Raw genomic sequence first — 12,026 nt, 5'->3', positions numbered from 1 at the left:
TGCAGCACATCTCCAACTCTGCAACTGAGACCTCAGGGAGACAAACTAGAAGACAAACAGTAGAACCAGCCAGACTGTATAGGACCCGGCCTTGCGGGCTGCACCTCAGTCATGAATCCTTGATAACCCAGTGACTTTAACTCTTTCACATCACCATTCAAATGAATTTCTCAAAACCAAAAGCTACCTGTGATGGTTAACACTATCAGACTGACAGGATCAGAGTCCTCCAGTAGAAAAGCCTCTAGGCATATCTACATTTGGGCAATTGTAGTGAGAAGACCTTTCTTGAGTATAGGTGGTCTGACATCATTTCGTGGGTTGAGGGTCTCAACTGGAAATGGAGAGGGGAAGAGGGGTAGAGGGAGGGGGAGGTGTGTGGGAGGTGAGCACCAGCATTCAACTGTTTCTGCTTCCTGCCAATGGATGTGGCAGATGGTTAAAGCTCTTGTCCCTCAGATTTCCTCACCAGGATGGACTGTACTCGGAACTGAGAGCCATAATAAATCTCTCATAAATTGTCAGGAAGTAACTAACACAGGCACCTCGTGCTTTACAGAGCCACACGACCACAACAGCTGGAAGACTTCTTCAGTCTCATTCTTCAATATGGAAATAAGCCATTTTTACACAAGTCACAAATACAAGCACAAGTAATTTTAATGATTTATAAGTTTAAATCCATTTAGGGAAAATTACAATTACAAGCATTTCTACAGAAGCATTTCTAACAACTGTAAGTGTTAAAGCTGAACATAAACCAAGCCCTGACAGTGCTGATGGAGCGACGGACAGCAAACACTACCTCGAGGGCAATGGTGCCAGTTATGCAGCTGTTTGAGAGGTGAATCTACAGCAACCAGAGTGAGAGCATCCACAAAGGGAGAGAAGAGTTTGGAAGCCCTTGACATCAATTCTTGGAAGCAAGAAGCAGAGTGGAAAGAGAGCAATGGAGGAACTAGAAAAGCGGTATGTGGGACAGGTGAGTAGCTACAGGAAACAAGAGGCAACAAGCCTTTGTAAGGACACTAAGGAGTCATCCCTAGGCTCTGAGTGGGAGTCGGTGGCTCAGCCGTGTGACTTTAACCCACGCGTGACAAAGCCAAAGATGTCTCCCACTTGGGCTCGGTCCTTACCTCCCTGAAGCAGCCACACTCTCACCCCCAGCACTGAAGAGCCGCCTATGGTAATGTGACATCTCCACATCTTAATCCTACTCAGTGATGCTGTTCATGTAACGTGATAGATGACATTAAGTTCTCTGGACCAAACCTTTGTCTTCAGAGTTGTGCATTGTTACCTTCCACCATGTTCTCCCTGGCATTCAGAGAAGAAAAGAGGAGGAAGGGGAAGGGAGGGGAGTTTCGGTGTAGCTCAACCTGTGTTTTTGTGCATTATTCTGAGAATGTATTTCTGTTTCAAACAGTTTTTTTTAAAAAACTCAGCATTGAGAGCACTCAAAAATAGTAATACTAGTAGGAAGGAGGGGGGTGAGAAAGAGGGTGAGGTAAGAAAATAAAACGTGAACAGGAACCCCGAAGGCATTTTTAGAAACAGGAATTCACAGCAAAGAAGAGATACACATTTGATCAGGAATGAGACAACAGAGGCACCAGAAAGTAACTCAGGGTGGGAATTAAAAGCAAACAAACCCTACAACCCAAATGCCCAGATTGTAAATGACTTAATCTAGGCATTACCCTGAACTGTGAGTCAAACATGAGGAAGAGCTTAGACTTTCAGAACTGTTGACCCTGGGAAGCCAGCAGGAGGGAAGCATTCTGTTCACATGATATACCTGTTGACATGAAACAATAGTATGTCAAGGGAAAGTATACGCAGGGTCTATTTTCAAATGATTGGCAGAATGTCAACCTTCCCTAGTAAGCGGGTCTTGAAGAAGAGAATGGGGAAGGGATTAAATTCTCACAGAGACTTATTTTAGAAATGCCCAGAGAGATTTACCACAAACAGATTGCTTCTAGTCTAATGAGTTGACATTTTGGCAGTTTTCTAAACTGGTAAGGCCTTCTAAGAAACAGTGACACTAAACTAAGTTACAGAAAATAGAGGTATGCACAAATGCACAGTAGGCAGACAGCAAATGAGCACAATAAAAGCATGCACACAAGCATACTGCTGATTTTTCCACTAACACCCAGTGGTTCAAATCAAGATTTCGTGATGTACACAAGATTTTGTCACAAATGAATAAACACAAAGGAAAGCCAAGGAAACACAAGAAACTAAAACACAATGTAAGAAAAAGATAATTTCAGATACAACTTTTCACCTATAGTGGTACATTTATATAAATGCTATATTATCATTATAACAGAGGCAGAATAAATCATCAGATGATATTGTTTACTAAAGGATGCTAAATTAAAGACAGACCACATGTAGACTTAACAAGTAGTTCTCATGCCATCTCACTTACTAATCTTTGATAGATGCTGATAAAACTGAAAGACATGATTAATCAAAACCCACAGGCCACTTGTAAAATGAAAACTTCTTTGCAGTTCCCAGTGTGGAACCCTGTGCCTCATGCATGGTTCATAAAGACTCAACAACTGAGTTATAGCTCCACCCTCAAGAGAGTAAGAAAGAAAAAATATTAAAAGCAGTTTAGGCATCTAAATGAATTCCTAAGCTAGCATCAATTGTTTTATTTTGTAATTCAAAGGAGGAAATATGAACAGTTCTGCCTATCCATAAAAAGCAAATGATCAAACATATCACAGTGGCTGTGTTCTCACAAAGCATTTATGTTCAACTTAAAATGTTCACCCTGTATGTCATTCAGCTGTCAAGGGGAAGCAACTCAAAGGCCATTACACAGCTAATAAGCCAGGTGGAAGGAGCCATCCAGACTTTACCCTGGCGAACCCTTTCTGGACGACAATTGAACAGATCCTCATAGACGATGTACTGTGTACAGAAGCGCTGGTCAGAATCAGGTCTGGCATGGTATGCAACTGTGTTGATGGTCTGGGTCACGTCACTGTCTGGCTTGGGCTTTCTACTAAGGACCTTGCCTCCTGCCGCAGAAATGAGCTTAAGGAGGGTGTCCTTTGGATGATGTTTGAAGTTTCCCGCCAGAAAGAAGTAGCATCCATCAAACAGCTTCGGCAACTGAAACAGCAAGAAAACAGTTGTTACAAGTAGATCAAACTATTCTAAACACTATGAATGAAGGACATAAACTCAGTAGTCATTAAGAAGCTTCATAACGAGGTGCTGACATAAACTTTATCTCAACCAAATTAATGGGATCAGGAAGCATACTTAGAAAAGTGTTTCTTATTTATAATTTTTCCATCTAAAATTCAGCCACCGCCTAATTCTTTTTTACTCTCCTAAAATTTCAGATGTGTTTTGTAGTGAAAAACAAAACAAAACAATCTATATTAGTAGTAGGCATTAGTAGTATACAATTATAATAATAGCTCTAAGGCTAGGTAGAAAAGAATGCCACAAGTTCAAGAGCAGGCTGTACTTTGTTGTGAGACCCTGTCTAAAAAATAGAGAAAACAAAACAAAACAAAAACCTCTTCATCAAATTCCCTCTCCATTAGGATGCTTGTGCACATGGGTAGGATTTAAATTGCTTAAATTCTAAGACATCTAAAGTAAGCATCAGAGACACCAGGCTGGATTTAAACCAAAGAGTAGCATTTTTTTTCCCAGACAGTTTGGTTCTGTTCCTCTAAATACAGGTCCCTCTGTGCTACCTAAGGTCTCTCTGGCAGCCATGGTAGGAGTGTGGCCTCAGGGTTCCAGAGATACATTCCAGAGATGCATTGCCAGTATGCAACAGACAATGAAGTCATGGGTAGCCATCCAATTAGAAAATGTCTTCTGTCATTTGTACTATACTTATATATATCAAAAGAATGATGGAATATTGTCCATTAAAACTGCAATATGTGGCAATAAAGACATATGGTAACTAAATCCCAGCAACAGCTGTAAGTCTTCTTTCAAGCTACTTCCTGTATCTGAGATTTACCCCAGATTCTGAAGGCTTTATGGGAATGTTCGAGATGCCAAAAATCCATTAACAGTGTGAAATTATTACCTTCTGGATTTTACTGCATACCCTGATCATCTTTCAGAATCAAGTGCTTGAAATAAGCACAATTAAAATTTTAATCAGTCACCTGAACTGGATGAAAGGGCAAAGTTTTCCCGATGGTGATAATGATGTGAAGCCATAAGAGGAGGCAAGTAGTATATAAAAGAAAAATACCAGCTGCTCTCTGTTGAGCCTGCTCCTCTGTGGACCTCCAGAAACTTCGTACTTTTCTTCTGGTTCACGTACTTTGCTCTGCAGACAGGCTTTCACCCCTGACGAGAAAGGAGGATTAATCAAATAAATAGCATGTGAGCATATGTGACATCTGCCTTAGTAGTCTCTTCTTTATGGTTGCCCTACATGCCCTAAGTATTCTGAAATCTTAAAACCCCAATTATACCAAAAGGAAATACAATAAAGCCAGGGCGGGAGAGACAGCTCAGCAGGTGAACAGCGTGCCATGTAGGCATAAGGAAGTGGGTTTGTGTCCCCAATGGGTGTGGCAGTATGTGCCATGCTCTGTGCTAGGGTTCTGGAGACCAAGCAGATCCCCCAGAGGTCAGTGGCCAGTTGGTCTAGCCAAAATGATAAGCTCCGGGTTCCAGGAGAAACCTTGTCTCCAAAACTTCGGAAGAAGATGACAAGAGGAGACCCCAAATCAGCCTCTGGTACCAACATGTGAATACACAGGTCAGCGCACCACCGATACACACAGAGTGACACCACACCCGTGAACACTCGCCCCTGCACATTCACACCACTCTGAAAAGAGAAAGAAGATATGGTAAAGCTAGCTTTCTGGACTTAAAACATATGCAAAAAAAAAAAAAAAAAAAAAAAAAAAAAATCCTTTAGGCAGTGAGTAAGTTCAGCCCTCAGTGAACTAAGCATTTAATAAAGATCTGCTTATTTTGGCAGCTATATATATATATATGGTCTCCTGTTAGACTCCAATGATCCAAAGTTAGAAAAGTACTTTCGTCTACAGCACCTCTCTCAGGTACCCACACGACAGGGGCTCAGCAGGGCTTGTATAAATACACACTGAGCAGAGCCCATGACATGCCTGGGACCTGACAACACTCCTGTGGAGAAGTTTGCTTGATATTCCCCGGAGAAAGAATTCTTCCAATAGATTGAACAATTGTGCTTACAGTTTAAGCTTAAAAAGATTGAGCTACTGCTGTCTAGTGAGGAGGAAACCCCTGAGCAGGGACATTAGCAGACAGGCACCACCAATGCGCTTGCATTTGTTAACTCGGGGAATATCACAGAAGAAGAGGTAGAGACGTTCTAAGAGGCAGAATACCACAAAGTATGCTGGGAAACATCCTCTCCTAGAAATAGGGCAGGAACAATAGTACTATAATAGACATGTTAATGAGGAAAAAAAGAGGTCCTATCCTAAATAAATAAATATAGGTGACTACAGCCTGCTGGGAGGAGAGTCAGTGTCTCCTAGGGATGAGCCTCCTTATGGACTGACTGACGTGGTCAGCCTTGAAACCACATACACACAAACAACAGAAACTGACTCAGCAGGGACTATTTCTATCTCCTTGTGCATGCACATACAGATGTGCATTTAATAACCGAAAAAATGAGATTATCAACTTGAGAGTGGGGGACATTGAACAGGTCTGGAGGAGAGTGACTATGAGGGGCCAGAGGGAGAAAAGGGAGGAGATAATATAATTTTGTTCTGATTAAAGATATTAAACTAGGCAAGGTGATACACACCTTTGATCCCAGTATTGGGGAAGCAGAGGCAGGTGGAACTCTGTGAGTTCTAGGCCAACCTGGTCTAAAAACTGAGTCGATGACAGCCAGGGCTGTTGCACAAAAAAAAAAAAAAAAAGCCTGTTTCAAAAACAAACAAACTAAAAAACAAAGAAAGCACCTCAAAATAGATGTCATAATAAACTATCTTCGCGATAAAAAAAAATCTCCAGACAATTTTCTATTTGTCTTTGAGATTATTTCACTTAATGACCTCAGTTTTGTCAGACAAAAACAACGGGAAAGTAAAAGAAAAAAAAAAAAATCAAACCAGAGTTACTGTTCAAATTCCTAGATATTTTAAACATGTTAGCCTCAACCACTGCTATCAAAAACTTATCCAGAAGAAATTTTTATCTATATAAACATATACGAGAATTAGACAGATATGCCCAAAATATCTTCACATCCTAATAGGTAAAAATTGTCAGTGATTAGACTCCGATGAAGGGTGACACCTTGGTCTGTAACTCTGCAGAGCCATGAAAGGCTCCTGTCTGAGCAGAAGTGACCCAGAACCAAGTTGTCAATCTGCTACCGCCACCCCAACTGTCCCATGCTGTGCTTGAAATAAACAGGATCTTGTGAGGATGAGAAAAGAAAAGCCATGTTGACAGAATAAAAATGACATGAAAGACAGTTCATACTTTCCAAGAGTGACAGCTCACTTCAGCCTAGTCAAGACTTTGAGGTACCCATTCTTAACCTTTCTTACATATTATCCCAAACTAGAATAATGATAAAACATCTATGAGTCAACCTGCAAATGTACAGTAAGGGCCAAAAACTGAAGCTCATGACATCTTTAACAGAAAAACAAAAACAAAACCTAACTTAGTCTGAGTTCTGATTTGCCAAGATCACTGATAAAAAAGGAAAGCAGAAGCTACCCATATGCTCACATAAACAAAACATGTCTTTAAGTTTTTGTTACAAAACTAATCTTCAACTGGAAGGCTTTAAGTGAGTGAAAATGAATGTGATTTCATAGCTCTATCTACCTGTCAACAACTAATGCATTAGTAAACTACTTCACAGGTGCATCTGAGGTCTTCCTCATGTGTGAAAGACAAGAAGGATGTCAGCATGATAGGCTGCGTCCAAGGCACACATGACAGCCAATGACAGTCCCTACTCCTGCTTAGCAGTTTACGGAACCCAGGAGAATTTGCATTTCTGTTACAAAGCCGGTTATGGAACTCGGGTCAAGGATACAGTCGGACTCGAGCAGAGCCACGACTCACCTCTTCCCTCTCTTCCAATCTAATTGAAAACCTTCAGAAGAATGGGTTAGACCTGACTGACAGAGGTAATTTAAAGAAAATTTTTTCCATTACATTTCACATTTAGTTCAGAATCACTAAAAGCAAAATAATTGGACTTTTTTAGTAAAAAAATGTTTGAATGCATACTTATTTCTACAACACAATCCTAGACCAATTTACCTTCATTTTTTTTTTTTAAATTGCTGTTGAAATATTCTAGAAGTATTAGTGGTTTGGCTGTGATAGTCAAATGAAATGCAAAATTTGTAGTAAGGTAGGAGATCATGCTCAGCTAGAGTTTTAATTCTTTCATCTATGGTACTAAATAACAATGAAATATCAAATGTTGAAAGGAAAACTAGAGTATCATTAAGGAAATACAAAAAATATTGAAATGTTTATTGTTATTTCCTTGGGTACAGATAAGTAGACTATGAACAAAAGGTACTTGCTCATGTGCTGTTTTAGTCTTAACACCTGTAAATCTTTTCCAAACACCCTCTTCCCATTCATTTTCATTAGTGGAAAGTCATCACAGCAACATTACTTTATGAAATCTATGGATGCTTTGTAATCTAATATTCATCCCAGGAGCAGAATGCATTGTTATAATCCAATGCATAAAAGTTGTCTAATAATCTGAAAACATTACCTTCCCGCTATTTAAATAATAAAATACTAATGAGCACAGGGCCCAAGCAGAGAACATTAAAAGAAATGCATTTCTTAAGGAGACAAAACTACATACTAATGGTTTCTGATGAAATTGCAGGAAGAAGAAGAAAAAGACAAAACACTGGCATTTTTCTTTTTAAAATGGCCCAAATTTTTAAAATCATTTTAATTTAGTGTGTGTGTGCCTCACGTGTGCACGCGCACACATACATGAGGAGGTCAGAGGACAACTTGCAGGAGCTGGTTCTCTTCTACCACATGGGGGCCTAGGAATCAAACTCAGATCATCAGGCTTGATACCTGCTGGGCCAGTCCTGACATCCTGTTTCTCTAATTCTAAGTCCAAGGATGCTGGTATTGTTTCAATGGAAGACCCTGACAATTATCAGGGATTCCAGCTACTATCTGTGTTTTACTGTGTGTGCCGTTCTTTCTTCAGCAAGGTGGTAGGGGTATGTGTGTGCGTTAGATGCTCCTGACTTGCAGTAGTCATGCTCGAGAAAGAAGCTGCAAACACTGAGTGTGGGGAGACTCAGTGTTTGGTCTAGAAATGCATGCTGGGCTCCCGTGAGACTTGGGGTCCCACATTTTTATAAACTGATGAATGCCTCTTGTTCTGTGTGTACTTACAATCACCACAGTCCTTCCACTATGTACCATTCTTTAACATTGGAACGTGAAAATTTAGCCCGGAATAAAGTTCCTCCTCCAACTGTTTTCTCTAGAAAATTGTTTTTCTGCAGGGTAGACAGCATGGCAGCGTTTTACTTGGGGGCTACTTTAAGCAGGGACTCACCAAACACAAATACACGCGAGAAGCACGTTCTGCCTACGCAGGGGACCCCTTGTTGCCAGTGTGCAGCTGAGTGGAGCAGGCAAAGAATCACACGCGTGATCTCAGCTGGGAGCGTGTTCACCTGCATCTCAAGCTACGGCGTCCCACATGTCTCCAAAGTACTGACTTGGGGATTACAAAAATTTAGCATGCAGATCAAATTCAAAAGTATGGAATCCACAAACAATAGGATTTACAGTGCACTATTTCCATTTCAGAAGGACTTTAAAGGACTTTAAAGCACAAAGTAGTTAACTGGTTCCAAGCCATTTAGCTGGTTAAGTGTTGCAGAATGGGAATTTGAACCCAAGTCCGCTTAGCTTTCTAAATCCTATGCATTTTATATACAAAAAATATATCTTTTGGTATGCAAGCTAAACCTTGGACTCTAAAAGGCGTGATTGTGAATATGTCAAATGATTTTAAGCTGCTTTTGAATGTTCCAAGATGTTGCACATTATAAAAGAAAATGTTAGCGACTGAATACCCCATTTCTCCCAAAGCTAAGTGCTGTCAATAGACTTTTCCCTTCATTTAGGATCATGAATGTGTACTCAATTTAACAACAAGGGACTAGAGAGACACTTCAGAGATTAGAGACTTTGCTGTTCCTGCAGAGGATAAAAATTAAGATTCCACACCCACAATTGTGTGGCCCACAACTGCCTGTAGCTGTGGACCTAGGGGACCCAACAGCCTCTTCCGGCCTCTGTGAACAGCTGCATAAACATGCTCACACACACACACACATAAACAGAAATAAAATACATTTCACAAATTCAACAACAGACAACATTTAAGAAACTTTCCATAATCCCCTATTCCTATGATTATTTTGTTGGTTTTGCCTGTGTTTTGATGTTAAAATCTCTCTCTTCCACCATTTTGAAGACTGTATCACTGGAGTTTGCTGAGCTGAAGTCCTGAATCTTATTGTTCTAATTTACAAACTATTGTTTGGCATACAATAAATATTTTAAATTGCATTATTTTAAATAATAGCTGGTTAAAGTGCTACCTAATGCAGCTGATATTAATATATTAACTTTGGCTGGGTATGATGGCTCACATATGGAATTTTCAACATTGGGATGCTGAGGCAGGAGGAGGACTGCTGTGACTTTGAGGCCAACCTGGATGGCATGGTAAGTTCCAGGACAGCCTTGAGTAAAGAATCAGACCATGTTTCAAAAGAAAGGGGCATGTATGCGGAATGAAGCTTAATGTATACTGAAAATGAGGCTCAAAATGGTATACCATCCCAGCAACAACACCCAGTACGCTGGCCACATACTGTTTGTATACAAAACATGAGCCGAAAAGTCATCAGTCTAGCAAAATCCTCAAGAAACTCATTCTTTTACGTCTAAGCTCTTATTTCCATTTTGTGTCGCTTAGGCACACAGATGCACTCCGAATTCTGCCTGCGGAGCAGCACAATCTTGAGGCGAGTAACTGCAGCAATGGCCACTTACCAGAAGTAGCCAGCAGACACTTACAGAAGTGCGGTGGACTGTGCCTACGTGCTTTCTCCATGTTGTGGGCTTATTTGGTTGGTTATTTTAGTGCCCGCAATGTCTGCTGCTGTGAACAGAGTGCTGCTGCCACTCAACAGAACTCAGCCTGGATAGAGCAGAGTTGCACGGCATGGCACTGGTAGATGGCAGAGACTAAATACCGAGAGGGCAGCATGGTTTCCCATCAGAAGGTACCAGTTGCATCCCAGTTCACAAAATCTTCAGCTTGGTAGTAGTTACTAAGTAAACCCAAGGTAATTTTTTTAACTGGGAAAAAAAAAAAAAATGGAAGGATTGTTTACAAGTTGCCATGACACAGATCCTAATTTCTTGAAGAACAGCATTGATGGCTGTGCAAAGTCCACAAATAGAGCCTACTGTGCTGGCTTCACAGCAAGTGTAAGGACAGAAATGCTCCTCGGGTAAGGATTTCTTACTAACAATGTGTGGCAGCCTGACAGTTTAGGCCAACGCATGCACAACTGAACTAACATGCTCAGGCGTTGTCACCATGGGGTTGAAACATTTGGAAATGCAAGAGAAACATTCCACAACTACCGCTACCATTTCAATTGCATCCTTCAATCATTTTCTGTGCACCATCCGGAAGTAAAACAAGTATTTATATTGCAAAACTGATGTGAAGCATATCTTTAGAGACAGGACCACAGGTAATACATGTGGCTTCTTTGACATTCATTTTTGTAATATAAAAACAGTAAATAACCCCTTTTCTTGCAAGAGGTAAGTCAAAGAATCAGCATGATTATTGCACAGGGAGAATGTAGCTGAAAGTATTATCTTCATTTGTGGTCATCACAAGCACAAAATCTTCTGTTGACTCTGTCTGTTCCCTTCAATATCTTGCCTCTCTGATCACTTCATTTGTTTATTTTTCTTCTGAGTTTATACAGTTCTGCTGGACCAAGTTAGCTATCACCACCTTTGTCATAGACTTACAACACTTCACAGATTTCCTCTTTGCTACCTGTATCTTTCCCTTTTCTAGCCAACAAAGCCTAGTATTTGGGGAAGTGAGTGGTACCATTCCATTGACCATATCTTACAGCTTAGGTTCTTCTGTGTTTTGACACAGTGATTTCATGACAACTCCAAATTCCTTTGTTTCAGTGGTGCTGTCACCATCTTTACCTGATAAAGAGAAAGCTGCCTTGAGTCCAGAACTCTGTTCTTCATTTAGGCGGTCAGCTTTAGTGTCAGCGATTTCAGAACAGGGCAGGAGAGGGGAGAGGCACCAGCACAGGGGCTGTGACTCCTGGACACCCCCACTGCCGCAGCTAGCCCACAGGTGTGCCAGGCTATCAGGAGCCTCCCAGCACCCCCAGTTCAGCGATCTAACTGCAATTACCGAGCTCAACAGGCATTCCTCTGACAATCTCTTATTCAGGAAACTACCAAATTCTATGCCAGCCAGTACCAGCTAAGATACGTCTAGAATGTGTTTGAATGGCAACAAGGTTCTTTTATTAAGTTGCTATCACAGCACAGAAAACCCAGCGAGTTTTGAAAGCTGAGTAACATCTACTCCTTTACATGGTTTTCCCAGGGACAAAATTGAGATGAAAACTCAGATACCCTCCAACTCCTGACCAGTTTTTCCTTACGTCTTTTTCTTGGGTATGAAAAAAAAAAAATCACCTAAAGAAACACCAGCTATCTCTATTTAGAGCTGACATGTTCTATTTCTTACAGTAAATCACATGGCCAATTTCTTAAGGATTAAACAGAAAAGGCCATTTTTTTGAGAGATTAGCCAAAAAAGCACAATGCACAGTAAAAAGTGCTGAGGACTCTGAAAGGAGAAGGGATAAAAAACAAGAAATATATTTTTCTCTGTCTTCAATAGGTCAATG

The 12,026-nt window shown here is 40.7% G+C and overlaps 1 protein-coding gene across 5 annotated transcripts in view; it reads right to left on the bottom strand.

Annotated features, from left to right (window-relative positions):
- Nucleotides 1-642: 642 nt before the first annotated feature.
- The window catches only part of Bard1 (BRCA1 associated RING domain 1), a 184,081-nt gene continuing 172,697 nt past the window's right edge, over nt 643-12,026 (bottom strand). For all 5 annotated transcript variants that reach the window (XM_055616985.1, XM_055616983.1, XM_055616984.1 and 2 more), the window contains 2 exons: nt 4,256-4,353; nt 643-3,138 (listed from right to left, as the gene is read on the bottom strand). In XM_055616985.1, the coding sequence (XP_055472960.1) occupies nt 2,806-3,138; nt 4,256-4,353 (431 nt within the window). In that variant the 3' untranslated portion in view covers nt 643-2,805. The remainder of the gene's footprint in view (nt 3,139-4,255; nt 4,354-12,026) is intronic.

The sequence above is a fragment of the Psammomys obesus genome, unplaced genomic scaffold (genome assembly GCF_907164565.1).
Source record: "Psammomys obesus unplaced genomic scaffold, mPsaObe1.curated_primary_1811, whole genome shotgun sequence".
NCBI lineage: Eukaryota > Metazoa > Chordata > Mammalia > Rodentia > Muridae > Psammomys > Psammomys obesus.
Note: the sequence above shows the minus strand (reverse complement) of the source record. Positions and strands in the feature narration are given on the sequence as shown.